Below are 16,039 nucleotides of genomic sequence, written 5' to 3' on the forward strand. Positions count from 1 at the left end.
AGGATTTAGAATAGGCTTTTCCGGTCTGTTTTTTTTTTCCAAATTCCTGAAATCTGAATGATCGAGACAAAAAACAATAGCGTTCAAAGTGAGATTCTATCCCAGTATGTAAAAATTGAACGGGGAGGACTATAAAGCGCCCTTCGGGTGTAAAAGATTGTGTCACTTCATAAAAGTTATGAAAAAGCGGTTAGTCTACACGTTTTTTACTAGGACCCAGTTTATAAGAACATTGAGGCTGAAATTCGTCGAAATTTAAGAACATCATAAGAACATGCCCAGCCTCAGTTTGGAAAAAAAATGACAATAAGAAACTACAACTGTTTCCTCTTTTCGACTAGTTTTAACCGAACTTATCTCAAAAACTTATCTATTTTAGGGCAAAGAAGTACACTTCGGGCTTGATTTTACCAAATTTTTTCCCCAAGGGCCTCCACCATGATGCTCTGAGTATGTTAATCTTCATAAAATTTCGCTTCCAACAGTACCTAGAAAGTTAACGCAGAATTTTTTTCTACGTTCATCCCTGTTTTATCGTATTTCAGCCAGACTATTCTGTTAGTAATCAAGCTTGTACCCCAAAATAGGTTATCATTTTCCCAATTCTTTATTTACTACAAAACTAGAGAAATTAAAATAAAAAATACATATCAGAATGATTGCTAACAAAATCTGCCCTAAAATAATTCACCCTATAAATTATGTTTTTGTCCCGAATAATTCCATTCCATTTCTTTCTTCTTTGTGTCAATGACCTGAAAAAAAAAGAATAAAAATAAAATCCCCAGTTATAATAACAATAAAACAGCCGTAATGACGGCTGCAAACTCTGGTAATTCATGGGCCAGCCTTTCTTAATGTATCTAACATAAAATTTAAAAGAGCATATCTATATCCTAGTGCGAGCGCAAACGCAAACCAAATCGGGAAATTAAACCGGAAAAAATCCGGAAATTGAAGCCAACTATCGCGATTGATCGGATTTACGCACAATTAGAAATAAAAAACACTGATTTTAAGAAACTCCTTAACTGAAGTTTAATAATGGGAATATCAATCCCTATCGAGTTTTATTCCGTTATTTTTAATCCCACTCAAACGAGAAATTTTTTCAAACTGATTTATGGGGTAAGTAGAAAACCTGGCCCACCTCTCTGGCTCGGGACATTTTGCCTACCCTATTGCCTACGCTTTGGCCCACTTAAAATAAAAATGAAAATTTTGTCTGTACGAAAGCAAAATCTTGAGATTATCGCACAAAAAAAACCGGTATACTTGCTTTAAATCGGATTATATTATGCACAATTTTGCACGCATACACAATCCAATTTGCACTTATTTGATTACCCACTGTTGTAGAAGCAACTTGAACTCGCATCAGTGATTTGACTTTCAACCTCGTGTATAATTGCTGCACAAGGCGCTTTATGATTGGTTCATATAGATTCAAATTAGCCAATGAAATTCATATATCACATGCAAGCGCGGGAAATTAAAAGTTATAAAATATTATAAAATTTGACCTTCCAAAAAGTTTTAAGAGCATTTAAAACATTTTTAGTACAAAAGAAATGATCAAAGCTATTAGTAAATTGAAGAAAAAAAAGACGTGTACCAGCTTTTGAAGGTGGACCAATGGGGTAGGCTATATGGCCCGGGCCAGAGAGGTGGACCCGGTTTTCTACTTACCCCTGATTTTTGATATTTTCGTAATCTTGAGGAGCAGTTTATTAAACCATCAAGTAGCAGACACCCAATAAGGAAAATAAACTTTGGAAACTGTATCGTTTCAAATCTCTTGATGTTACCGTGAGATTGGGTAACTTGCATCAGTGGAGGCTAACATGCATAGCCCTCAAATGAAAGACCTGGCTGGTCATTAAAATATACAAAATTAAATTAAAACAAAAATGGTAGAGTAGAGCTGCAAGCGGAGCTGCGTAGTTGTATTTTAATGACCAGTCAGGTCTTTCATTTGAGGGCTATGCATGTTAACCTCCACTGATGCAAGTTACGCAATCTCACGGTACTACACCAATAAAATTAGAATCCCTTCAATACACGGGTTTCGAATTAAATCTGGCGCGAGAGAAAAAATCAAGTAAATAAAAGGAGCGATAAGGGGAAATGCCTTATAAAAGGTTGATAGATTTCCTTTCTTCTCTTTTGAAAGCCAGGTGTTCATTCAAAAGATGTTTTTCTATTTTAAATTCAATAAAAGAAATATGATTAAACGATTGACTTTTTATTTTAATGTTTTTTGTTTTCATAATGACCCATAAAGTCTGTCAAAATGGAAAAATGAGCTAAAATTGCTTGATACACGGCCAATTTTCGTTCTGTTTACTTGATATTTTTCGTGCAAATTTACATGGGATCAAAGCTAAAGCTAAGCAAAAATTTAATTATCGAAACCCGTGTATTGTTTTTTGAACGAAAATATGAATCGGTACCTTTTTGTCTAGCTCTCAACGTAATCCTAATTTAACTTTTGCTCGCTTTCGTCTCTGCCAGGAGGACCCATAACTCGCCCTGGTCGGTACAATGCTTCTGGATCTTGCTTACTTTCGTCTCTGCCAGGAGGTCCCATAACTCGCCCTGGTCGGTACAATGCTTCTGGATCTTGCTCGCGTTCGTCTCTGCCAGGAGGTCCCATAATTCGCCCTGGTCGGTACAATGCTTCTGGATCTTGCTTACTTTCGTCTCTGCCAGGAGGACCCATAACTCGCCCTGGTCGGTACAATGGATCTTGCTCACTTTCGTCTCTGCCAGGAGGTCCCATAACTCGCCCCGGTCGGTACAATGGATCTTGCTCACTTTCATCTCTGCCAGGAGGACCCATAACTCGCCCTGGTCGGTACAATGCTTCTGGATCTTGCTTACTTTCGTCTCTGCCAGGAGGACCCATAACTCGCCCTGGTCGGTACAATGGATCTTGCTCACTTTCGTCTCTGCCAGGAGGTCCCATAACTCGCCCTGGTCGGTACAATGCTTCTGGATCTTGCTTACTTTCGTCTCTGCCAGGAGGACCCATAACTCGCCCTGGTCGGTACAATGGATCTTGCCTACTTTCGTCTCTGCCAGGAGGACCCATAACTCGCCCTGGTCGGTACAATGGATCTTGCTTACTTTCGTCTCTGCCAGGAGGACCCATAACTCGCCCTGGTCGGTACAATGCTTCTGGATCTTGCTTACTTTCGTCTCTGCCAGGAGGACCCATAACTCGCCCTGGTCGGTACAATGGATCTAGCTCACTTTCGTCTCTGCCAGGAGGTCCCATAACTCGCCCTGGTCGGTACAATGCTTCTGGATCTTGCTTACTTTCGTCTCTGCCAGGAGGGCCCATAACTCGCCCTGGTCGGTACAATGGATCTTGCTTCCTTTCGTCTCTGCCAGGAGGACCCATAACTCGCCCTGGTCGGTACAATGGATCTTGCTCACTTTTGTCTCTGCCAGGAGGACCTATAACTCGCCCTGGTCGGTATAAGGCTTTGGGTATCTTGTAGCCTTCTGCAACAGAACATAAAGCCAAGACAGCAGCAAAAATTGCGACTGTTGCAGGCTTCATGCTAAAATTGTGAAATAGATATTTGTGAAACTTTTCTTCAGATTTTGTCAAATCCTATTTTGCCAATGGCAAATTACAATGTCGTGAGAAGCTTTTAACGGTGTAACCCAGTCCGGAAAGTTTTAAACGGATCGATACGGAACGACTATTGTTTTCATGATAACCCCAACCAAATATTGACATTTCTCTATCACGTGAACGGTTCATTTGTTCACGTGTTTTGATCAAAACAACTTTATTTTTCGATCTGTGGCAGATCAAAACGGTTCAAAACAGCTGCATAAATTTTAAACCTTTGAAATAGGTTCCAAAACGGAGGGGTTCGAATAAACGGGGGGAGAGTTGGAAAATTTTCAAAATTTTAATAAACAGGGGGGCTAATTGCCGGGGGGTGGAAATTGTAATTACGAAAACCCACAAAAAAAGTAAATATAGGCTAAAATCAGTCTATTTAGACCTTCTCTTTGAAAGTTGAAAATTTAAAAAAAAATTAATTAACGTGGGGGGGGGTCCGAATAAGGTCCGGGGGGAGTTAGAAAGTTTTCGGAGCCGTTTATTTGGAACCTAAGAGTACATGATGTTAAAAGTATGTACAAGAGAAGAGTTGAAATCCGAACTGTGCCATTTTTTTTATTCTATTCAGTGGATATTAAGACAACGAAACGGATCGGTACCCTCTCAGTTTCAAACAGCTCCCAGTACCACTACCGGGTGGTCCAAATTTGATGCGTTTTTTTTTAATGACGCACGAAAGATTTTTCTAAAAAAATTGCCTCCTTTTTTTTATATATGTCCTATTAATTTTTTTATTGAAAGATAAATCCAATTTTTTCATCATCTTGCTTAACAAAGAGGGGTTTAAAAACAATTGTCTCATTTTTTTAAAATTACTGTAAGCCTTATAAATGAAATAAATCCAATTTATGTAAATTTATCAATGTGATATGCGCGCTGTCATCTTTCTATAAAAAAATTAATAGGATCTACATCCAAAAAAAAGGAGGCAACTTCTTAAACCCCTCTCAAATTGTTTTTGGAAGTCCAATGTAGCGGTACCTTTAGCGGAACTTTTTAAAGTCGGCACTTGTCATTTTTCAAGACCTTGTATCCTTTTATCACTCTGAGCATAATTCTTATTATTAAATTAAATTATAATTAAATTGTAGAGAATTTAATGGGCTTTCAGAAAATCTATACTTTTACATGCTAAAAATTCCGGCAAAAAAGTTATACTGAAAAAAACAAATACGAGACATCAAGTTCAAAGACAGTCATAAAACATTTTGCCCATTCTCATATCGATAAGAATGCCACGAAATACTAGAGCTAAGCTAATGATTTCCCGAGGAAGATAAAACAATGTTTTTAGATATAGTTGACTCCCTCTAATTCGATTTTCTAGGGAACATAGGAGTTTTCTTCGAATCAGAGAAAGATTCGAATTATAGAGAGTATTTTATACTACTATACTACTATCTAACCAATATTCTAGGTTCGAATTAGAGAGAGTTGACTGTATGTCACGTATGTTGCGTGAACAAAAATTGTGCCGCCTTTTTGATGACGAATTCCATTCGAGTTAGTTACATTTGTTTTTGGCAACGCGCATTTTCTTGAAATCCAATTGGTCAAATCTGGCCTTCAATCTGGCGTTTATGCGGGCCCCAAGTGATTTGCGTGAATGGACTTTTTCACTTGCGTGAATACGTGAATTGAAAAGCTTTGCGTGAAAAAAAATTGTGTGAATTGCGAACAAAAATTGAGTGAATTCGTGATTTAGGGAAATAAATTTGCGTGATTGCGTGAATTGAAGGTCCACTGGGGGGCTCTTTATGTGAAAACAACAAGTGTCGCACAAACGCCTGATTTATCTCCTACGTAGAAAATTCTCTTCCATGCCTTCGGGTTTACCATCATTGATCTTCAATAGACGAATTATTTTTGGACAAAACATGTGTGTAACTATAGGAACAATCTTAAAATGAATATTTTAAAATTGAGTTTGTGTGCTTTATATATTTTTTAGATCAATACTAGTACACTTCTTTTTTTTTATAAGAACAATTTTATAAGAACAATGAGGCTCAAAAATGCCAAAAAATAAGAACAATTTAAGAACAATCCTGAGCCTGGAGTTGCTGAGTTTTAGGTAAAATAAGGGCCAAATTAATGAAATTAGGGTTCAAACCCAAAAATACCCCCAAATTTGCCCTAAAAATAAGAACAGGTAAGAACAATTTGAGGCTCGAAGTGCCAAAAAAATAAGAACAGCCGAGCCTCAACAAAAATTTACTGGTTCTTATAAAAAAAAAAAGTGTATGTAAAGTACATAAATTCTAATATTAGAGTCTTGGGAAATTGCACAAAATAAGAACATTTCAAGATGAACATTTCTAAAGCTTGAACTTCAAAAAGTTTGAAAGTTTTCCTGTATTAAAAATATATATAAAACACACAAACTCTATACAAGAAAATTTTCAAACTTTTTGAGTTTCAAGCTTAGAAATAATCTTAAAATGTTCTTATTTTGTGCAATTTCCCAAGAAATTTAGTGTTTTAGAGTCTGTAAAGCCCTAAAGTGATCATATTTCAAAGCCTATTCTTGATGTTTTATTAGCCCTCGAATTCTTATTGTGCTCTTTTGAAATGTGTAGGAATTTTCATGAAAAATTTAAGCTCTTAAGTACAATCATGGTCGTAATATTTGAGAAAAACAGGGAAATTCCTACGATATCTTATATTTTTATAACCACAAACGATTTGGAAGTGCTCTAAAATAGGTCGGATGGGCAGAGTTTTAACTCTAAGTTTTAACGCTAGACTTAAGACCTTAGGATCTTAAAGTACAAAACTAAAGGAATAGGAACTAAAAGTACAAAACTGGTCCCCCGAGCATTCATAAAAGAGCCCCCCAGTTCACACCTTCAATTCACGCAATCACGCAAATCGTTTTCCCAAATTGACGCATTCACGCAATGTTTTTTCGTAATCACGCAAACTTTTCCAATTTCACGCATTCACGCAATTTTTTTTCAGTTTTCACGCATTCACGCAAGTAAAAAAGTCCAATCACGCTTTCACCCAAACCACTGGGGGTCCTAAAACGAATGCGTTGGGAAGCTACTAATCGAAAAAACAGAAGCATTCATAAAACGAATGCGCTGGAAAGCTACTAATCGGAAAAACAGAAGCATTCATAAAACGAATGCGCTAGAAAGCTACTAATCGAAAAAAAAAAACACAGAAGGAGTCTGTTGAATTGCGTATTTAGTTTCAATGTACCGAAATTTATAAAAAGACAATTAGACAACGACTTTTAATTTAGCCCGGATTCAGTAATTTATTAATGCACGCCTTCTAAAAAGTGGCGCTCCTTGCTCCTTGCGCCTTAATCTTTTTTTTGCGCACCTTGCGCGTCTTGCGCACCTTTTAGTTTTTGGCGCGCCCTAATTTTTATGTGCCTTTAATTTTCAGTGTGCCTTCGACTTTCTGTGTTTCCTGAAAAGCTTTTAAACGCTGTATAAAAATGTTACAAAAATCTCTTTGATTACCATACTATGTATGAAAATCGGTTTTGTAACGGTAGAATACTACATAGGAGATTATTTTGACCATTCAGAGTATTTAAAAGGAACTAAATTGTTCCGAGTAATTTATGTTATTTTTTCGACTAGCCATTTTGATTTGATATTTAAAGCACACCTCGGTGCTGTCATTTGTTTTGTATTTCGATCTTGTTATTGATTTTGTGAAATGTCATAAGAATAAATTTTTTGATTCAGACTTTTATTATTTGTTCAAATTCGATTCTATTCTTTGATTTACAATTTTGATATGTAAAACTGCATGCACCATTATCTATAAGCGTGCCAAAAATTAAATAATTGAAAACATCTTCACCCTTTGTGCACCAGGGCCCTTTTTTGGGGGCTTTTTTGGCAAAATGAGCTAGGTCAAACTTTCAACGTCATTATTTCCTTAACCAGAATTAGAGGTTGCTTTATAGCACGTTGGATAGCTTTTGGGACCTGACGGTAATTTGCCCGGTGTTGCAGCTTCAAATCACTTCTGTTTTAATTCTATTTGCTAGAGCACAGAATCTAGTATACCTGAGGCAAATTCTTTGGATTTTCGTTCACTCGTTGACTAAATATGGCTAAAAAACGGTCAAAATCTCAAAAAAGTGAGTTTCTGGAAAACTTTGGCATTTTTTTACTTCAATGGCCAAAATCTCTCCAATAAAACCAAATTTGCAACTTTTTTGTGTTGATTTTGAAAGTGCATTTAATTTCCATTAACTTTTAAGCTAAAAATGAAGATTTCAAATCGAAAATGGGGCTGACAGGAAGGCTTCACTCTCTTGCTCCTGTATACCCGGGCAGATTAACGTTAAAACAACGTTGTGTACCGTCCAGCTGGGTCTCCAAAATAATTTTTGGCAATAAACATCCTTCAAAATAGTTTCATTTCAAAACTTTAACTTATAAAAATGTAATCTTAATTGTTAAAGTCTAATTTCTCATAAATTTCACTCCTTTTTAAAAAATATACGAAAAGAAGATAAGAGAAATTATATGAATATTATTGGAAATTTGCTTGAAATTAAAAGCTTTTCAATGGTAATTAGACCATAATTGAATTCTTGTGAGCATTAGAATAAATGTGAAAAGTTAGATCTTTCGCAGGTGTTTTTGTAATCGCCCAGTTTGTATACAACGTTATGTTTCAACGTTTATCTAACGTTCACAGCGTCCATATAACGTTAGATGAACGTTGAAACAACGTTGTGTACAAGCCGGGCAAGCCTTTTTCTAGATCTACTTCAAATCAGAATCCAAATCAGAATATTCTCAACATAAGGAGAATTACACGTTTTTTTATAAGAACATCTACAATTTTTAAAGTCTTATAGGATGTTCTCAATTTTTTGGGTTCCAAGTCAAAAAATGTTTTTAAAATATTCCTATTGTCACCATTTTAAAACAAGCCTTGTGTTCTTATATAGTTTGTTCTTATAAAAATAACATGTACTTTCAGGGCTGTCTTGAAAAAAGTTTTTTTATGAATAAGGGTTTTCTTATGAAAATAGGTTTCTCAGTCAGAGAGGAAATATAGTAGTAAACAAAAGAATTAAAACATGCCTGTGTCACAGACCCGCTGGAAAATTAAGCAAAAATTTCATCCCCGGTGATAAAAAATAAATACCCTTGAATTTTAGCCCCACTGGGAAATCGACTTCAAGTGGGACTGTGAGACAGGGGTGTATGAAAGAAATATGCATTCATTTAAAACTATTTTCATATCAGCGCTTAAAAAACATAAGAACAGTGCTTTGGTTTGGAAATATTTTTAATCTTCATGCAAACGGGGGTGGGTGTTAAGAACTTATGACTCTAAATGGCCCTAAAATAAGATAATCCTAGTTAAATGTGATCTAAACCAAATCAGGGACTTTTTTATGACAGTTAAAAATACTTGATAAACGGGGTAGTACACTTCCTTCCCACAGGCTCGGTGAGATTTTATTAGCCAGTGGGGGTAAAAATGAACAAAAACTCGATGGGGATTGATAGTCCCAAGTTTCTTATGGCAGAGGATTTGAATTATATTGTTTTCTAGCCAAAAAATTCAGTAGGGATGGAGAAAATAGCACTATATTTTGCAGTGAAGATTTTCTTATTAGATAATTTTCAGTTGGGAAAAAAATTGGAGTATAATTTTCCGCTGGGGACAATATTTTGGCCAATTTTTCCAATGGAAATGGTTCCCAGTGGGTCTGTGAGAAAGGGGTGTGGTAGTCCTGCCTAATGTCCAGAGGGGGGTTACAAAAATTGAAAATTTAACAAACGGGGGGAGGGGGATAAGATCTCGAAAATACTCTCTATATGCAGTGAGTGATTGCAAATTCCGCTTGAATTCATCGGAGAATAATTTTCCCAGCTGACACACAACGTTGTTTCAACGTTTATCCGGCATTCACAACGTCCATATAACCTTAGATGAACGTTCAAGCTGGGCTTAGATACCATGAAAACTGGTAAAATCTTAATCTCAATATTAAAACTTTTGCTACTTAACACGTACACTGTCGAGCCCTTTTTAGAATTCGAAATTCGATCTCTTGGAATTTCATGAAAAAGTTGAAAAAGTTCATGTTCCTGTGGTCTTAAAAGACCTTTTCATAAACTCCGTCACGAACATTACTTGCCTCGTTTTGAAATTATTGACATGGTGATTAACTCCCAGCGGATTTTATTAAAACTATTCTCTATTCATAAAAAATTATTTAATGTTTCAAAGGACATAATTATTATGGTAAATAGTTTGAATACGAGGCAAGTGATCTATTCGTGACGTAATTTATGAAAAGGTCTATTTTGCTTCAAATGTATTCAAATTGTACACCAATTGATGCAGAACTTTGAAATTTGATTCTAAAAATCTAATAAAAAATAATGAAGTACGTTATTTAGACCCTTATTTTGATTCTTCAAAAGGATCATAGGGACAATTTTTTTGCTCAAATTTACAATTGACGGGGGGGGGATGGACAGGGAGAAATGGACGGCGATTTCATTGGCGGATTTAAAACACAAAAATAGAAGAAAATTACTAAAAATATGCTAAAAAAGTTTTGGTTTTTAATAAAATCTTCATTTAATAGATTTTGACAGGAGCTTTATAAGGCGAAAGCCGATTTCGAAATTTTAGCGCAGAATAGACCTTTTCATAAATTGCGTCAGGACCAACTCTTACCTCGTTTACAAAATATTGCTATGGTAATTAATTCCCAAATGAATTCGAAAGAAGTTTACTCTCTATTTATATACAAGTAACATTTGAAGACTCAAGGCACGGGGTGGCACTTACTTTGACGGCCGATGGGGACGCACCGCTTGAGTTTGAAAAGTGGACCCTGTCAGATATGAATGTTTGGTAAATTTGGGACACTGCCAGACCGAAAAGCAGGAAGATTGGTAAAAATGACTAAAAGTAGACGAAAAATTGAAAAGCTTTCTAATTTTCACCCTGATAATTGTCCATAATAAATCAATGTCAATAATAAGTCGACCCTGGCAGATTACATTTTGAAAATCAGTCAATTTGAAGCCCTGTCAAATATCTTTAGAGCCTAAAAAAGGAACCCTGGCCAGCGGGAGGTCCCTGTACCCGATTTTGCCTAAAATTATACCAACGTTTTCTAAAACAAGAAAATCGTTGGACTCAAAATAATTAATGAAAATGCTCTACACGTTTTCTTTGCGTAATAACATATGGCTTCGGTGGCCAAAATGCTAAGAAAAAGTTAAGAATATTTTAAGGCTTCGGAGACTCTAAAACATCCTAGAAATAGGGGAAATAAGAGCATGTTAAGAATATTATAAGGCTTAAAACTGAAAAAGTTAAGAACATCCGGGGGCTTCAAAAATGTTGGATGTTTAAAAAAAAGCGTGTATCAATTCAATTAAGGTAACTATTTCCACTATATGTGGACAAAAGGAATTATATGATGAGCTATTAGCGTACAGCAGTGAAAACCCCACCCCTAAAAGGTGTGGTCTTTCTTTACTATACTAAGTAGCTCTCAAAAGTTTGCTTTCCTTTGATATGCTTCTTCAATTTAAGAATTTCCTAGATGCTTTGGATCTTTTTTTTTTACTTATTATAACACTATTGTTTCATTTTGAAAGATTTTCCAATTAAAATATTATATATCCGATAAATATTAGTTATCAAACTTCAAAAAGGACAATTTCCTTTTAAGTTTCTCAAAAAATATTAATTTCCGAACCACCTATTTTTCAACCCAGCTGGCACAACGTTGTTTTAACGTTTATATAATATTCACAACGTCCATATAACGTTATATGAACGTCAAAACAACGTTGTGTACGTCAAAACAACGTGTGTGCAAGCTGGAAAAGTAAGGGAAACTATAAATCAAAACAATAGATATTAGGACGCAATTAGCCAATAGGATTAGCATAAATAGAATTGTCTCCACCCTTAAGTTCAAAGTTATGAAAATATAGGATGCTATTAATTAAAAGCTGAATCGTAATGTTTTGTGAATACAAAAATTAAATCATATCCCCAGCTACTGGAGGTAAAGTTAAAAATCAAAAAGTAAATGAAAAATTTACACTGGAAACGAAATTTCCGAAAAAGTCAAGCTGGCCCCTTAAAAAAGACGTCTTTCGGGGATAAAGCGCCATTATGATTTCAACTTATTTCAAAGCGGCTCAACTGCAGCACTATCCGAACCTTTTGTTAAATCATAGAGGTATAAAGAAAGACAGGAGATGAATTTGTCGGTAATTGGTCGTTAAAGTCTTTTGATTTCTTTTATGTAATAAATCAAAAGAAATTCTAGGCTCGCCCGATGAAATACGACTTTTTAGTAGAACTCAAGTTTGCTCTGAACATTCTTACTATCAGCATCGAAGATTTCCAGCCTTCTAATATACGAGAATAAAATAAAATTTAGCTCCACGAATAAAGTTTGCGTTCAATTTTGTCATCCATTAAATTTTGTTTTGAAAAGATATTTTCTCCAGCCAGAAAATGAAAAGTTCTTTATAAGCACACACAATTTCAGACCCAATTTGTAGACAAAAAGTCGCTGGAGAATTTTGGAGGAAAGTATTAAGCAATAGAGTTCACCTTGAAGAAAATGTTGATCGAAAAATCTTGTCATTTGATGAAGGATTGCAAAGTTTACAGGCCCTTTTTTAATCCAAATATTTTCTTACACCAATGTCAGAAACAATGAATCTCGTCCCATCTTATTTCCAACACTTAAGTTAGCCAATAAGATTTTACCTATCAACAAAAGAGCTTATTAAAAATGCACGATATATGAGATTATGAGCATGCATACCTCGTAATATTTTTAATCGTAGGGCGAGCATGGTTACAATAGCATACTTCTCCTGTTTCTTTATACCTCCATGGTTAAATTCAACAATACATCATTACTTTTTTTTTTTTTTGGGGGGGGGGGTTGTACCTTTACGGTATTACTGGATTCGACGAAAAAAGAAACGGGAAAACGGTATTTTAATATCAGATGGTGACGGTATTTAGCCTTATGTTTTATTCTTTTGTCATTATGTGACGGTGTTATTATTATTTTTTTCAATTTTCCGGATTCCAGGATTCAGCAAAAATTTCATACTATTATACTGCTTCCAGGGTTTCGGTAGCATGAGAAGATCCAAACACCCTTCTTTATTGCTACAAAACACCGACACAAAAAGAATCAATACCGTCACACTGTCACAACGTCACACTGTCACACTGTCACACCGTCACACCGCTCTCTCCACTTTTAACACCTTCCTTAAAATGTTTTTCGACGTTACGAACGTCGGATAGACGTTGTTTTTACGTAGCACATTAGTTTGATTAGGACAAAGACTTTGCTATAATCTTGAAAATAATTTAACAAAATGAAAAAATAATTCTTCTCGATTTCAATTAAATCTGAAATGGAAGAAGAAATCATAATTTGAAATTGATTAGTTTGAGGAACTGATATTAATTGCCTTTTGTTTCTTTAATTAGCGAAACAACAAAGGAGTTTCCTTTTAGGACGGTTCCCTAATTAAACAGGCCACATATATTTTGAAAACAACTCTCCCAACCTTCAAACCTTCAAAACCGAGTTTCTTGCTTTCCAAGGAAGAAGACCCGATTGTACTTTAAATACTCTGAAAGAATATCTTCGATATAAAACGGAAATCTGCTGGAATACAATATCTCAATCTTGAGACACTGAACGAAATTACTAAGTCTGAAACTTTTTAATATTGTGGCTGAGTCATCTACCGAGATTACACAATGAACTCCATTGTGGTTCTAACCACGCTGCTATTTCTACTGGTATCTACATCGTATGGTGAGATCGATGCTGAAAACAAACGCGAATCTGTTGTTGTTGATTCATCAAATTCAAACAATGCTTTAGAAGAGATCAAAAAAGTTGCTGACAAAGCTATTGAAACATTGGAAAAAGAACTTTTAAAGAAAAAATCTTCTTTAATTAACACTGGTGATGCATCCAAAGAAGTCCAACAAAATGAAAATGCTGACATCAACAAAAAGAAGAATTCAGTTGTAACCAAGGACGAGGGAAAGGATATTGTTGTTAAGGAAACAAAAAACACTGCAGCAATGACTACAGATACCGGAATGGATGAAAAGCGTTCTGCCGACAGACCATGGATCAAATTAAAGAAAGAATCTAACCTACCCTGGAATGCCGCTGAAAGTAAAAAAGAATCACTACCTTTCTATATGTCCAAAAAGGAAGCTAAAAAGCAATATCAACGCCAACACCTTCCATGGGAAATGAAAACTAACAAGATCAACAAGAAAAATGCGTTACCGTTTTATGATGTCAAGAAAAGCGAACTTCCTTTTTATATGGCGAAAAAAAGCGAACTTCCTTTCTATATGGCAAAGAAGGAAGCCTTACCTTGGTATAGTCAAGCAAATAAGAAGGATGCATTGCCGTTCTACATAGCAAAGAAAAGTGAGCTCCCATTTTACATGGCGAAAAAAAGTGCACTTCCATTTTATATGGCAAAGAAAAATGCTCTACCCGTGAAATTTTTCTTGTCAAAGAAAAACGCGTTACCGTTTTACATGTCCAAGAAAGACGAGCTACCTTTCTACATGAAAAAGTCAGCTCTCCCGTTTTACATGGCTAAAAAAGAAGCTCTTCCTTTCTATATGAAGAAATCTACGTTACCATTTTATATGGCTAAAAAAGAATCATTACCGTTTTACAACACAAAGAAGTCCGCATCTCAAGCTTTACCCTTCTATGATGTTAAGAAGTCCGCCCTACCTTTTTACATGAAGAAGTCCGCCCTACCATTTTACATGAAGAAGTCCGCCCTACCATCTTACAATGCGAAGAAGTCCGCCCTGCCTTTTTACGTGAAGAAGTCCGCCCTACCTTTTTACGTGAAGAAGTCCGCCCTACCTTTTTACATGAAGAAGTCCGCCCTACCATTTTACAATGCGAAGAAGTCCACCCTACCATTTTACACTGCGAAGAAGTCTACCCTACCATTTTACATGAAGAAGTCCGCCCTACCATTTTACATGAAGAAGTCCGCCCTACCATTTTACATTGCAAAGAAGTCCGCCCTACCATTTTACAGTGCAAAGAAGTCCGCCCTCCCATTTGATGGTGACAAAAAGAGCACCCTCCCCTTTTACCACGCCAAGAAATCAGCCCTTCCTTTCTATATGGCTAAAAAAAGCGAGTTACCGTTTTACAGCTCGAAGAAATCCGCCCTACCGTTTTATGACGTCAAGAAATCCGCCCTACCGTTTTATGACGTAAAGAAGGAAACTCTGCCATTTTACATGGCCTAGAAAAACACTTTACCATTCTTCTCGAAGGAGAGTCAACCTTTGCTTTATAATAACATATTAAACGCTGTATTGAAAATAACGATTCAAAATAATTAGAACACTTAAGAAGAATAAGAAGATTCTGAAGACATTCTTAAAACATTCTTAGCTTATTCTCCGTTAAAATATTTTGGTTTTGTAATCAAAGATCCTAGAAATTTTCAAATTTGATGTTTTATTTTTGAATATTCAGTGGAATATACTCATTATATCTTAAGAGTATATATTTTCGTCGCGAATCGCGAAATTTTTTTTGAGAAACGTGTTTCGCGAGTTCTAATTTACGCGATTGCGACTTTCCACGTGTATTAAATTTTGTGAACCACTAAATTCGATATTATCAAACAAGAGTATTAAAAAAGCAAGAAAAGGATTGCTTTTGCCTGAATCACAACGTGATAGGTGCAAAAAAGGTGTCAAAATTGCGGAATAAAATGGTGACAAAAAGTAAGCCATTGGGAAAATACTTTGGCGTATTTTCAAGGTTTTTCACGTCTATTATTTTTGCAATTTTTGAAAGTCAAACAGTACTAAATTTTGCGAAATTTTACCTAAAAACTCACGGAATCAAGTACACGCGAAAACTTAGTACCCAGGAAAACAAATACGCTTAAGGTATTTTTTTTTTTTTAATATTTCAAGCACTAACACTATAATCGTCCCTGTGGGGATGCTATTAGGCCCGTGGGGGTGGGGTACTAGGGTTGCGAGCTGACGGGGAGGTGCCACCTGACTTTCGATCCTGGACCCTTACCGGGACTAAAAAGCAAAAAACAATGGACAATTTTGTAAATTTTACGACCCTTATTAGGAAAAATCTTTCCGACCCTCAGTGGGACTGATATTTGATTTTCTGAATTTTCTGACCCTTAGCGGGACTTTGGAAATCCAAAAAAGGCACCCTCAAAGGCGGCACATACCGTACCCTCTATTTGCCTAAGTACCCCCCCCGGGGGTATTTGGTAAAAATGGCGCTGGGTATGTTCGGACGAAAAATAGAGTCTATGTATGGATTACAAATAGAACAAAACATCTAAGGAT

The 16,039-nt window shown here is 35.9% G+C and overlaps 2 protein-coding genes across 2 annotated transcripts; one reads left to right on the forward strand and one right to left on the reverse strand.

Annotated features, from left to right (window-relative positions):
• Positions 1-588: 588 nt before the first annotated feature.
• LOC136821835 (collagen alpha-1(I) chain-like) lies at positions 589-3,637 on the reverse strand. Its single transcript, XM_067078061.1, has 2 exons — positions 2,454-3,637; positions 589-755 (listed from the first exon to the last, which is right to left on the reverse strand). Exon 1 carries the CDS (start codon positions 3,566-3,568, stop codon positions 2,480-2,482), a length of 1,089 nt encoding a protein of 362 aa, XP_066934162.1. The 5' UTR covers positions 3,569-3,637; the 3' UTR covers positions 589-755; positions 2,454-2,479.
• A 9,774-nt stretch (positions 3,638-13,411) lies between these two features.
• On the forward strand, positions 13,412-14,959 carry LOC136821867 (adhesive plaque matrix protein-like). The gene has a single exon (XM_067078109.1). The coding sequence runs from the start codon at positions 13,412-13,414 to the stop codon at positions 14,957-14,959; it is 1,548 nt and encodes a 515-aa protein (XP_066934210.1).
• Positions 14,960-16,039: the final 1,080 nt, after the last annotated feature.

The sequence above is a fragment of the Clytia hemisphaerica genome, unplaced genomic scaffold (assembly GCF_902728285.1).
Source record: "Clytia hemisphaerica strain Z4C2 unplaced genomic scaffold, Clytia hemisphaerica genome assembly, whole genome shotgun sequence".
Classification (NCBI taxonomy): Eukaryota; Metazoa; Cnidaria; class Hydrozoa; order Leptothecata; family Clytiidae; genus Clytia; species Clytia hemisphaerica.